The 13,767-nt window shown below is 41.5% G+C and overlaps 1 protein-coding gene across 3 annotated transcripts in view; it reads left to right on the forward strand.

Annotated features, from left to right (window-relative positions):
* LOC108894874 (FERM, ARHGEF and pleckstrin domain-containing protein 1) overlaps positions 1-13,767 on the forward strand; it is a 51,482-nt gene that overhangs the window by 36,150 nt on the left and 1,565 nt on the right. The window contains exons 15-27 of one of the 3 annotated variants that reach the window (XM_018693497.2): positions 5,320-5,513; positions 5,734-5,823; positions 7,857-7,990; positions 9,049-9,130; positions 9,248-9,309; positions 9,417-9,592; positions 9,706-9,836; positions 10,107-10,175; positions 10,280-10,369; positions 10,774-10,856; positions 11,254-11,366; positions 12,824-12,984; positions 13,609-13,716. In XM_018693497.2, the coding sequence (XP_018549013.1) occupies positions 5,320-5,513; positions 5,734-5,823; positions 7,857-7,990; positions 9,049-9,130; positions 9,248-9,309; positions 9,417-9,592; positions 9,706-9,836; positions 10,107-10,175; positions 10,280-10,369; positions 10,774-10,856; positions 11,254-11,366; positions 12,824-12,984; positions 13,609-13,716 (1,493 nt within the window). Of the gene's footprint in view, positions 1-5,304; positions 5,514-5,733; positions 5,824-7,856; positions 7,991-9,048; positions 9,131-9,247; positions 9,310-9,416; positions 9,593-9,705; positions 9,837-10,106; positions 10,176-10,279; positions 10,370-10,773; positions 10,857-11,253; positions 11,367-12,823; positions 12,985-13,608; positions 13,717-13,767 lie in introns of all 3 variants that reach the window. The other 2 variants (XM_051066050.1, XM_018693496.2) reach the window with 2 other exon arrangements.

The following is a 13,767-nucleotide window of genomic DNA, read 5'->3' on the forward strand; positions in this document are numbered from 1 at the left end:
GCCTTGAGGCAATTTTGCCAGCTTTCTGTAAAAAGGTAAAGAATGAGCATAGTCATGTCAGAGGGAAAACCTTCTTTACAATGTGCCATAACTGAAAAACTATATAGGGGTATGTGCAGATGAATAATACAGATTTCCTAGGGAAGTTTGTCATAGAAATCTAAAGGAAAACCTTCATGTGTAGAGCTGTAGTTTTTGTGAGGAAGTAACCATTTGATATGATCTATGTCTGTCTATTCCATTTAGGAGAAACTGTGATTGTAGCTCACTTTTACAGGAGGAAAACAATGTTTGTTGTTGAGATATTAAGGTGTTGAAGCATGAGATAAATTGGTTTCTTGGTGGCATTGATTTTAGGTGACACATGAGGCTTAATAGCTTGAGTTGACCAGGATCTGCTGCCTTGCTGTAGGACTCTGTTTGTAGCAATGATGTTTCCCCAATTTGTAGTGTAGCATTTTCTCTAAAATCAAACCTTTATAATTATTTGACTGTTGTTTTGTGCAATAGAAGGGCTTTAAGATAATAGCTGGAGTTCATAAAGGGATTTTAAAGGGTAACACAGATGTTATATACAGTTTGTGAAGCACTGTATGATTGTTTGGATAAGGATAACGTGAACTGAGAGATATTCCCCTTTGGTTGTAAAGTATATTTGAATGTTTTTGGTAGAGAACAGATTAATACACTTGACTTGGTAGAATAATGTGTTTAATGTGTAAGCTATTGGGATCTGTTGGAGGAGGAGAGCTGTAGCTAATGGTCAGTCTGCCTTCTTATTCAGTTTTGGCCGAGCTCAAGTCCTTTTCTTCTGAGCACTTTTTCATACTTTCATTCAATTTCTGTCCGTCTGATTGTTGTGGGCAACTTGCACTGTAATTTAGATATTTGTGGTAGAAACTTTTGTAGTAATTCTCTTTTGTATTTACCGTTAGTGGAAGATTACTGCGGCAAGAATTTGAATAGATTTGTAAGTTAAAATGTTAGGGAAATAATGAACATGACCCTAACCTTTATATCTGTATTTTTGATACATTTCTACTTCAGATGCATTATCTGCGCTACTTCTGTTGGTTGGACATGGGTTTTTCCAGTCTTTCTGTCCTTCTTTTTTCTTTCTTTCACAGTGTTACACATTTACACACACATGATAAGCTATAATCAAACCCACCAACTATTCTCCCTTAAACCTGTGACCATCCATAGCTGTCTGCTTTGCTTGGCTTGGCCCTTGGCATGCACTACAACCACACAAAACAAAAGGTAACTCACTGTTATCTTTAATTTTCTTTCCTCCTCTGCTGTTTATTGAAGGTGTGCTGGCCTCCCATCCCCATCACTGTCATTTGCTGGCTGTCTGCTCACTACAACACACGCTTTTTTGTTTTCACTGCAACACTGAGGTGAATCAAGTTGATAAAAGGAAACTGGTGCACGTCTCTTGCACTGAACTTGGGTTCAGTTGGGTATTTAGTGCTAATTAGCAAGCATGATTGTGAAGATGGCAGACATTGTATCACCCTGTTAGCATTGTCATTGTGGGCATGTTAGCAAGCTGACATTAGCATTAAGCTTGAAGAACTGCTGTCACTTTTTTCCTGACTTTGTTTTGGGGAAATACTGACATCATAGAGTATTTATTAAGTAATTAGCTACTAGCATTACCATACATACTTCTCTGCTTTCCAAATTCTGAATTTGGATCTGGTTTGAAACTAAAGATGTTTATGAATGACAGACTCATAAGGCATAAAAATATAATTCCAAATTATGCATATTCAGAATTAGCACCAGTTTTTCTCTCTAAAACAGGGATTCAAGCTACGAGGGGAAATAACTTGGACAAAATAATCAAAATTTATTACATCATTACAGCAACCTTCTCTTTCCTAAGAGCTACTGCTTCTTCCTGCAACAAATGTTCATGCTTTGTAAATTAAATGCACTGTTTTTAAGCATGTTTCTTGGGGAAAAATGCTCCTCAACACTGTTTTCTCACCATTACCTTTTCTTTACTCTGAATGCATGTTAACCAGGCGAGCAAAGCCCCTGCTTTTCTGTCATTCTGCTCTGCTTTTGCTCACTTCTGTCATTCTGTGTTTCTGTCATGGGGCTCAAAATGGTTTCAAATGTTTGAGAGGCTTTCGGTGCAGTACAACAAAAAAAATATGTGGGTTTACATTTTCATGCCTTTCTCTTTACTACACCTTCATGAGTAATTATCTGCACCCCATCCTTTTTAAATATTTAGAAACCATTTGTGTTTTGCCCCAGGTTTCTTCACTGTGCACAAGTATGAAACATGGCTGACTCAACTCCAGTGCTGTTTTAACAGTGAGAGGGTGATCATAGACAGACAAAAGTAAAGTTCAGCTTAATGCAAATGTAAGTGCAAAAAAAAAAAGATGTTCGAGAGACATGAAAGACATGAAAGTCTGAGTATCGTCAGAGGATGGACACACACACACACACACACACACACACATACACATACACACACATGAATACATGGAGTTGAGTCCACCTTGTTTTCCTTTTCACTGCCTGTCACCAAATAGCACTTGCAGTAAGTCACTTCCATTGAGACTCTTTTTTTTGTAATTTTAATGTACTGTACATACAGTAACAGACTGATAGTCATTTTGTATTGTCATTTGTATGTTAATGGAGTTAATCAGAGCCAAATTTGCTAGAGATACTTTAAAAGTTAAAGTAAGCTGATTGTAGTTTCCTCTGCGATGTACACACTGTGATGATGTGATCGTGTTTGGATGATATTGGGCTGCTTAAAGCAATAGTTGGACATTTTGGGGAAATGTGCATATTTGATTTCTTACCAGATGAGAAGACTGATACCATTCTCATGTCCCAGCCCCAGCCTGGTTAGCGTAGCTTAGCATGCAGACTGGAAACAGCTAGACTAGTTCTATCCAGGCAACAAAATCCACCTTTTAGTGCTCACTTATTAACATGTATGTAGTTTGTATAATCTGCACAGAAGTGTAAAAATGACACGTTGTGATTGCACAGGGATTTTCTTACCTTTTGGATAGAGCCAGGTTAGCAGTTTCTGCCATTTCTCATCTTTATGCTAAGCTAAGCCAATCAGCTATCCCCCCACCAACTGGTATCAGTCTTCCCCTTTAACTCTCAACAGGAGCTTATAAATAAACAGGCATATTTCCCAAAACATCAAACTATTTTCTTTAAATTAGATTGTTAAAATGGTACACGTTGGCATTCTAGCACCACATCTGTGCTTCTCTTTCTGTTTACATAACACACTTTTTAATGACTGGCCGACTTCTTTTTAAAGGATATGGCTTTATGGCTGTTCTTTGAATTTTCTGATTTGCAGATTGATGGCAGTTTTTGGCCGTATTTACTTGATTTCCCATGGTGCATGGCAAGGCTGTAGCACGCAGCGTTTGTTGAGTGACATCTCTGAAGCATAAAATCATAACAAATACCAGAGATGCAGAGGTCGTGCTGCTGCCAGTTTAGCTGAAGAACTGCCAAAAAGTCTTCATATTCCTTTACAAAAGAAAGGCATTGAAGCGATCCACTTTTTCCCTTAACACACACTGACTATATGGCCTGAAGATGCACTGACTCACTGGTTTTCTGTCACTCTTGTAACACTTTGTATTCCTGCCCCTGTCCTTTTTGATTTTCATCATAAAAACACCTACTGTTTTTTTTTCTTCTGGCTTCTCTGAGCTTTTTTTTCTTTACCCTTCATCTCTCTTTTTAACACTGTAACTGATTGTGTGCACTAGTGTCAATAAAAAACGACGTTGTATGTTCGAAGAAAAGGGGCTCCAGAATTTTCTGTGGAGGGAACCAGTGTCCAACTTACCCCTGCCCCACCCCTCACAAACCCACCCACATACCCTCAACCTGCTTGAACTGTGAACCCCTCCCATGTCATGTGTTGTGGTAGTTAGACTGTAGAGTAGTACTTTTTTTAGTTTTGTTTGGTGTTCACTGTGCACACATGATTCGTCTGTGTTTCCTGTTTTCTAGCCTCTGTTAGCTCGTTATCATTTCACCTGTGTTTTTTGTCGTAGTAGTTTTTAGTTGTTTTCTGTATGGTGTGGTAAGTTCTTTTATAGCACCGGTCACAGATCTGCACTCAGTGGTTGCCATGGTTTTACCCATGATCCAGTTTGGTGTTTAACAGTGGACTCTTTGGAAACTTTGCACCTGGGCAAGTATACAGTCACAACTTAGTACCACGTAGTAAACCTCTGTAGTGGCTCTAGCTATAGTGAAAAGTAGGTTTAGCTTGTTATTCCTCTGTCCAGATGATAATATTTTCCCAAACAGTTGCAGCCAGACCAGACTGCTATTAAAAAACAGATGATTTTAGGCATCACAACTAGCCTATCTTGTAGCTATAGAGGATCATATCTATGGTGCGTTGTAAGGGAAATGGAAAGGCAGTTGTAGTGTTCACAATCCAGTCCTAATACTCCCTTAAACAAGGGCTTGAAGCAATTAATAGATTTAAAAACATCACCTTGGACATTTTTCTGACACATCCAAGAACAAACAATTAATCAGTTAAATTGAAAATTAATTGGGAGATTAACCGATGATGAGAGTAATCATTAGCTGACAGCTTTTTAATACGCACAACTACATTATTTGTCTTTTCACTCACCCTTATAATGCACAGATATGGCCTTTTTAAAAAAGTCCTGCAAATAAACTGACTTGTATAATACATAGCTCTTTACTAACCATCTACTTGACATTTATCTTTATTTTTTCTGTCTTTTCAGTCTTTTTACAATGTGTTTAACCTTTTTTTAGATGGGAAACAGAGTAGATGTAGTCTTGTTCATAGTCAAGGGATCGTAGCATTTTTGTCATGTGGAAACCTGCTGGAACATTGCAGCTGCTCATTTTGGGTCCTGACTCATAGTTTAAGATTGATTGTGTAGGATTGTCTAGCCATGAAATTCATTGCCATACTCAGTGGTTCACATCTTGAGCTTTTAAATGCTGCAAAATAGAAAAACAGTAGGCTGCATTTAGAAACCGTTTCTCCACTCAGAACTGTCTGAGAAAACAATGAAAATGGCGCCATAAGAATTAAATGATAAGAAAGATGAATACACAGTGGCAGTGAATTTCATGAAAGTAGTTGAGTAGTTTTCATATTTTTTGTATAGAATCTACCTTTAACACCATCCTTTATCCTCCTCTACCATCTTCTCTCTTATCTCACTCTTTGTTCTATTCCTGTCCCCGTCTCCCTCCCCTTTTCCATTTTCCTATTTTCCTCTCCTACCCCAGGAAGTCCCGCTTCAGAAGACTCCCCGCTGGGAAGTCCCCATGTGGTAGTTAACGGGAACGGCTCGGTAAATGGACAGGAGATGGGCGGCACCGCCGTCCTGGGTCTAGGCCAGAGTCCCGAGGGACGGCAGCTATCGCCGCTCACCAGCCCGCTGCTCACTGAAGCAGGATACGTCCGCAACGAGGATGAGGACGAGGCGAGGAGGAAGGTGGGCACTGAGATAGGGAGGGGGTGAAACATTTGACCATGAAGGGTATTATATAGCAAGTCTTATATTTTGTTAACTAAATTCAAAGCCAGAAATTGCCTTGAGAAATCCTAAACAGTCCTACACTACAATGGATAAACAGATTCAGGCTGTTCAGGAATTCATTGATGGATAGATTGATGGACAGCTGGATCGATCTCATCTTTCATTTTCTGTCCAGAAGTTTCCCACAGACAAGGCCTACTTCATAGCCAAGGAGCTGTTGACCACAGAGCGGACCTACCTCAAAGACCTGCAGGTCATCACAGAGGTAAGGGTTTCTAAACGTCTCTGCAGTGTCTATAGTGTCTGGGGATTTGATAACAGCAGCAGAGGTAGTTTTCATGAGGCTGAGAGAGAGATGTACGTAAAGCCAGCTGTGTCAAGAGCAGGAGTTTGTCTGGCCAAGTGTAAACACATTCCCTGAAGTACACAGCCGTGCATAGCACGCAGAGAGACAGCGAGCCAAATCTGGTCTCTTTAAAGCCTTCTTTCTGGAATAGTGAGTCAGAGCTGGTTATTTCAAAGCCTGAAGTAAAGTTTTTAAAAGCTGGTGTATTGGGTCAGTGAGTCAAGACTTGGTTTGTGCAGTGAAAGGACTGGAATCAGGATGTGAATTTTGTGTTTTTACTGCCTAAAAATTGGAAATCATGAGAGCCAAAATACTAATACAAGGAGCTAAAGTCTGTCTTGTTTTTTTACTGTGACCCAAAATCATAAGCTGACGGCCTTTTCTGTCATGTGACATTAATATCACATTGTGTTATTAGACCCGTTTGAGAACACTGATCCAGCACTTTCATTTCCCATCCTGAAAGTTGGCTCTTATTTGCATTTAGTTTGGAGCACGACTTAAGACTGAGGCTCAACGTCTGAAGCTTTATGAGCATTTTTCTAGAGCAGGACAGATGACAAATGGAAATACAGCTTTGCAGTGAGCATATTTAATGACATTCACCCTTTTGTTTTTGCACAGGAAAGCTTGACATGTTATATTTCACTTCCTTTTAAGCCAGCAAACTTGCATCTTGTTTGTTCTGTAAGACTAAATAGACTATTAGCTCCCAGCTCTTTAGTTTACAAGGAAAACCACTAAAATCAGCACACTCTGCATTCATAAACACGACGTCTGGATGCTGAGTCCTGGGATGAAAGTGCAGCGTAATGTGGGTCAGACTTTGTCTTTGCCTTTTATGTGATTCCACTTTACTTTCTGTCTGTTTTTACTGCCTGTTACTAACAAACGAGGGGAGAATTAGCAGCAGGGGTGTTAATGAGTAAAGACCACCAATGAGGAAAACACAGGTTCAAGCACCTGCCTTGCTGGAGACCCATTCACCTCTAAATCATGAAGCTGACCACGAACTCTGACCTCACTGTGGAGAGGAAAATAATATCACATTTCCCCTCTCATGTGTCTTTTTCTCCCTCTCAGCTGTTTTTCTTCTCAACAGTAGTTTCCAGCCTCTTTGATGTGGGAGGAAGGCGTGCGCTGGCGCTTTTTTAAAACCTCTTAAATATTTTCTTTGGCTGGCACCACTGAGGCCCAAGATCCCACACCCTTCCCTCCCTCCCTCTTTCCCCCTTTTTTTTCTCCCTCTCCTCTCTGTCACCCTTCCTCTCTCCCAGCGAGTCCCTGTGTGAAACAGCTGGACGGCCTCCTGTCTGCACTAGCTGTCATAACCGTGTGTGACTGACTCTGAAGGAGCAATATAACACCTCTGTGTCAGGGGTTGTGGCGATCGCTCAGGGCCATGAGGAGCTGTGTGTGTGTGTGTGTGTGTGTGTGTGTGGTAGCTGATGGATTTCCTTGGTGCAAACAAATGTCGTTGTGCTTTCAGGTCAGATCACTCATTGTGACCCTCCAACCTCAGGGGTCTGTTGGGATCGTATCAGTACAGTCTTCAAATAGTTTTCTTTTGTGCAATCAACAGTCTGAAACCCCAAAAATATACAATTTATCATCACATTGTCACAATTAAGAAGCTGCAACCACAGAATGTTTTGGCATTTTTGCTAAAAAATCACTTCTCAAAATAGTTGCTTCACATATTACATCCCTCAGTATGGCTCTCAGATATAGCTGTAACTCAAATTATTCAGACTCAGTCTCTCTGAGATCGTCAGAGCCACATCCAGGTTCCAGACGAGGAAGACCAGGAGCTGTGTAGTGAAGCAACTGATAAGATGTTTTGTCAGAAGTGGAAAATATGGTCCAGCTCAAAAATAGCCTGAGATAAATCTTGAGCTGAACAGTCAGGCACATCATATATCTGATTATCTGTGTGTGTGTGTCCATCACAGTCCTTCCAGAGTTTTGTGGGGAAAGACGAAGCGTTTCCTGACTCTGTTAAGAAACTGATCTCCACCAACTACGATCCAGTCCACAAGTTTCACCAGGGATTCCTGAAAGAGGTGGAGCAGCGGCTGGCACAGTGGTCAGTAGCTTTAGTTTATTTCCCATTCAGGAAACTGAGAAGTCTGTTACATTTCCATGGAGATAGAAATTCATTGCATCATTTTATAGACACTTTCATGTCATATATATTCACTCTAGGCAAAAAGCTGCAGCTCAAGTTGGCATTTTATCTTTTTTTACAAGGGTAAAACATAAAAAACATAAAAACAGGAAAAAAAAGATAAAATAGTTTAGTCTGTTTTGTTACAGAAAACATCTGATGTGGCTTTTTTTTACCAGCATTCATGGCTCATGCAGAATGTCTCAGTTCTAATGCCTGGAAAATACTGCAGATATTTTACAAATGTTGGGGGAAAACAACAGAAAAACGAGAAGCATTTAAAGATCAGATTAGTGTTAGGCAATTTGCTGCTGTTCTTTAGCAAACACAGGCTGAGATAAAAACAACGAAACTCGCTCTACTGTTGTTTCTCTGTATCAGCTGCATTGTTTTCAATCAGCTGTTCTAATTTGAAGCATTGTGTTTCACAATGACATGCAATCAAACTTAAACCAAGACACAAAAATACTGAAGGAAGAAGAACAATCTAGGGGCTTGGATTCTACATGCTTATTCATTTCCTTTAACCCGAGACAAAGGAGATAACTGCTAAAGACAAGTTCGCTACAGAATGCGTTTACTGTAGCACTTTAACATCATCATCTAAAATCAAACCTAAGAAACAAAGTGACATGGAAAGACTTGCAGTCACCTCAAGTCTAATGCAACATCATTGCATGGGAACTAATACTAACTACTGCAAGTCCTCATGTTCTCCTATGGGAATCTTGTCTGTGTTATTTTATGTAACAACAGACGAGAGGCCAACACACACACACACACACACACACACACACACACACAAACCCATGAGTTTGGAGAAGGCCCAAGGACTTGCTGGTAAGATGAATGAGATGGTGGGAACTGAATCAAGATTTTCCAGTCATGTGTAAGAAACCTGGCTCTGGCCTGACATCTACTGGTGAATACACGTCACTGCACATGATTAAATCTGTATTTTCTCTCGTCTCTCTCAGGGAGGGTCGGTCCAACGCCCACATTAAAGGAGACTATCAGCGAATTGGTGATGTTTTACTGAAGAACATTCAGGGTCTGAGGGTAACTACGCTTCCCTTGTAGTTGTTTTTGAAATTACATCTTATGTGAAGGTGAGAAGAAGTGTTTTTAATCTTTATCCTGTATCCTCTGTCTCTCTTCTTTCTCTTGCATCTGCAGCAGTTGACGATTCATCTCCAGAAACATTCAGAGTGCCTGGTTGAACTGGAACGGGCCTGCAGGTAGGTTCATGATGCAGAACAAAAGTGTAAGCAAGCTAACGTCAAACATGTCCTCTCTCATTTATCCAAACAAAACTCTGCCTCCCTCCTCCGCCTCTGATCCTCAGGTCCAGTCGGAAGGTGGAGACTCTGTGTCGAGACTTTGAGCAGCAGAGGGTTTGCTACCTGCCCTTCAACGTCTTCCTGCTGCGACCTCTCCACCGCCTGCTGCACTACAAACTCATCCTGGAGAGGCTCTGCAAACATTACCCACCCACCCACGACGACTTCAGGGACTGTAGAGGTAAAAGAGTGTGTGAGAGTGTGTTTGTGGGTTAGGAGGATGCTTTTTTCCCCTTCATATATTTCCATGTTTTTATAACCCATATGTTCATCTTCCTCCACTCCCACCTTCAGCGGCCCTGGCGGACATCTCAGAGATGGTGCTGCAGCTTCAAGGCACCATGATGAAGATGGAGAACTTCCAGAAGCTTCTAGAGCTGAAGAAAGACCTGACCGGCCTCGACAACCTCGCTATCCCCGGGAGGGTGAGACCATTTACACTTTTTGGAGAGTGGACAGTTCGATGCTTTTAGTAGAAGTGGCTGGGATGTTTTCATGGTTTTCAGAGAATTAGTTTCCATGTTTGAGTTGTAAATTTCCTTGGGAATCATTGAACCAGCAGCAAGAGTGGAACATCTGCTCTTGTGCCAACTTCTAAGTTCCTGAAAAAAGCGATGACCCTGCTAATGTGTGTATCTTGGCTGTCTCTTTGTTGCTGTAATATTTTTTATAGTATGTTTGTGTTTGACTTACAGGAGTTTATCAGGCTCGGCTGCCTCAGCAAGCTCTCAGGGAAGGGCCTCCAGCAGAGAATGTTCTTCCTGGTACGACCTTACAGCTACTTCTCAAGTACATATAATATTAGAGATGGCAAAAAAATAGTATAATCCACTCTTTATTTCCCTCCGTCTCTTTGTCTTCACCTCAGTTCAGTGATTCCTTGGTGTACACCAGTCGAGGGATGACCCCGTCCAACCAGTTTAAAGTTCATGGACAGCTGCCTCTCTATGGCATGACGGTAAGACTTCAAAAAACTCTTTTTTCTTTTTCCCTAAAAGTAATTTTTCCTTACAGAAAGTTTTAGATTGTTTTCTTTTGAGATCATAGTTTGTCTTCATCTTATGTTGCAGTTATAGATTTTGTTTACATACATGTACTGTAAATGTTCCGACCAAATTTGGGGTTACTGAGGTCTACCGCTGAGGAGTTGGCACATACCGTATAAACACGATTATTAAATTACTGCTGGATTCAGCAGTCTGTGCTAAGATCTGCCTCCACAGTAGAATTCAAAATGTTATGTGGTCCAAGGTTATTTTTGTGCAATATTCACAGTTTCTCCCCAAAAAATTATCATGAAAAATGCATCAAATATAGTGTATAAGTAAGTTTGATGATGTGTGTTTGTGTGTGTTTTTGCAGATCAGAGAAAGTGAGGAGGAGTGGGGAGTCCCTTATTCCTTCACCTTGTTTGGACAGCGTCATTCTGTGGTGGTGGCAGCCAGGTACACATAAACACATATACAGCTGAACTGAATCACGACCTGCATATTGTTGTATAATAATAATACGATTTTAAAACAGAAGAAGAACAAACAAAAGGACAAGTCATCCATTATGAATAGAGGCTAATGTGCTTCTAAGAATAACAGTTTTAAAGAATAATACAGGTCAGCCTCATTAAAAATGGATCTGTTCTCCACAGGACCTCTGCCACAGTTTGTTTGTCCTCTAATTAAATTGAACTGCGTGACCTACTTTCCATTCAGCTACACATTCACTGATTAAGATGTTTTCCTCTCTCTGTTTTGTGTGCTGAATTTGAAAAGTTTAGAATAGTAAACACTGTGTTCAGATACAAAAACCCCCAGTGTTACTTAGAATCTCAATGTCTGTGTGCAGCTGTGCGTCAGAGATGGAGCGGTGGGTGGAGGACATCAGGATGGCGATTGACCTGGCAGAACAGAGCAGCGGCCTGAACACTGACCTGCTCTCCACCGGCCTCTCTGACAACAGTAAGTCCAGCCTCCACTGGCATGCACAATACGTGTGTGTGTGTGTGTGTGGATTTGAAAACCAAACTAAGACCTTGAATGGTTTTTATAAAAGCACAGAAACCCAAACGCCTGCTTCTCTAACCTGCTACCTACCTCCTGGTCAAACATCGCTTCATCATTAAAAGCATGTGCAGATCTGTCTGGGTCCCTGTGAGAACCAGAGAGTCGAACTAGTTGAGTCATAAACAAAGTTATTTCTGGATATGTTTCCACATGTGATTTGTCACCCACGAGCTTAATGTGACACAGGGACGTCAGCTGGGACCTGTTAGCTTTACTGACTAGTAATATTTACTCCCATCAGGGGAATGGGCCAACCCATGCCTACAGACAATTCCCACAATCCCTTCTCCTCTTCCTCTTCTCCTAACACACAGCAGCTCTCAGCACCACATGAATAATCTCACTGAACTGTCCCAGGTGGTCTTTCATCATATTTTTAATGTCACCTGATATATGTAGGTCCAGTCGCCCCCTATTTCTCTCTCCTTTTTTCTCATCCTTTATCTTAAATGCCTGTCACACTGTTCAATGAGGCCTCCATCTGGTGACCTTTGGCTTGACGTCTCTATTGTCGCTCTGCCAAATCACCTGCTATGAGCATTTTTAACTCAAACAGTTAAAGAGTATTGGCTTACAAGCAGCAACAAAAGGGTAATTTTTCTCCTTTTTTTTGGTCCAGACAGTATTGAAATTGCTTTGATCAGTATTTTGCCTCGGCTCTTTGTTCTGCTTCTTCTTCATCTGCAGTCATGATAAACCTAAGAATATCTCAGCAGGTGTTCCTCTATTTATGTTATATTTTTTTCACATCTTTAGACTGTTGTGAGGTAAATTTTGTCGTTTAGTGTGTCTGTCTGGAGGAGTTTTAATGCTGAAAACTGTCCTCAGTAATAGCTAGAGTGTTTCTAATAAAAGCAGATTGTTGCTTCAGTTAAAGTCTTATAAAAGTGTCAGTGATTTTGTGTCTAACTATGAATATGGCAGTCTGACTAAATAAAAGAAAAGCCAAAGCAGGAAACATAAACCAGGCCTGGTTTGCTGCTCTGGAGAGAAGTTGTTCATCTAAGAAGACTGGACCAGTCACCTCCAGCTGCAGCCAGTTAAAATACAGAACATACATAACAAAACAGCTTTCAAGATGTTGCAGAGCTTGTTCCTCAGCCTGATGAAATCCATCAGTCAGCAACCAGTTTTTCAACAATACCAGTTGTGGCTGTAATGGTTTGTCAGCCGCCTTTAATGCGGCGCTGTACATCAGCACTTTGGCATTAGCAGTTCTCGGAGGAGTTTGATCAGACGACATGAGAAGACGTCAATAAGAAGCCATGGTGTTTTTAAAATGGAACAACATGTTTTTAATTCTACCCAATAAGATCACAGCTCTCTCTGATAACCTGCCCGTCACTCCGCAGAGCTGCTGGAGGACAGCGGAGCCGAGCAGGAGTCTGAGGAGGAGCTCTGCGGCTCGCGCTCGTCTCTGGAGCGCCAGGGTCACCGCGGCAACACCACCGTGCACGTCTGCTGGCATCGCAACACCAGCGTGTCCATGGTGGACTTCAGTGTCGCTGTGGAGGTACCCACACTGTGTGTTTGTGTCTCAACTGTCTTCTCCCTCCAACATCACACAAGTGTTTCCTCTCGAGTGTTGTAGCGGTGGAGTCCAGTCGTCTCAGTGTGTGTTCTCTGTCCTGGTCTTCTTCTTCTCCATGGGCAAAGAATCATTGACCCAATGTCCTTTTGTCTTACTTCCTGTCTGTGTCAACATCCTTTCTTTCTTCTACCCCTCCATCTTTATCCATCTCTTCCACCCTGTGTCTTTTTCTCTGTCCATCCTCCATCTCTCTGTCTGTCAATCCACACTGGCATTGCTAGAGGACAGTAGTGTGGCCTGTGCGTTGGCGAGGCCCCTCAGCAGACACCAGGGGCCCATGTCTCTCTCTCTGTGGGCTGCTGGTACAGAATGCACAGCCTGTCCTTTAGTGACACCTGCTGGAGTAGAGAGGTACTGCAGCAGCCACATCTGCTGAGGATGAAATGATTGAAAATTCTCCTAACTGAACTATTGGCTGTTGAATCCCTACTGCACCCATCCTGCTAAAAAATTAAATCCAAAAAGCTAGAAGCTAGACTTCACTTCTTCATCTTTTTGTTTCTTTTATTTCACTCATTTTCTTTCTCCGCTCTCTCGTGTTTCCAGAACCAGCTGTCGGGGAACCTGCTGAGGAAGTTTAAGAACAGTAACGGCTGGCAGAAACTCTGGGTGGTCTTCACCAACTTCAGCCTCTTCTTCTACAAGTCACATCAGGTTAGATACATAGGAGAAAAATAGACAGTAATTATCAGTGGTTGGACTGTT

The sequence above is a fragment of the Lates calcarifer genome, linkage group LG7_2 (assembly GCF_001640805.2).
Source record: "Lates calcarifer isolate ASB-BC8 linkage group LG7_2, TLL_Latcal_v3, whole genome shotgun sequence".
Classification (NCBI taxonomy): domain Eukaryota; kingdom Metazoa; phylum Chordata; class Actinopteri; family Centropomidae; genus Lates; species Lates calcarifer.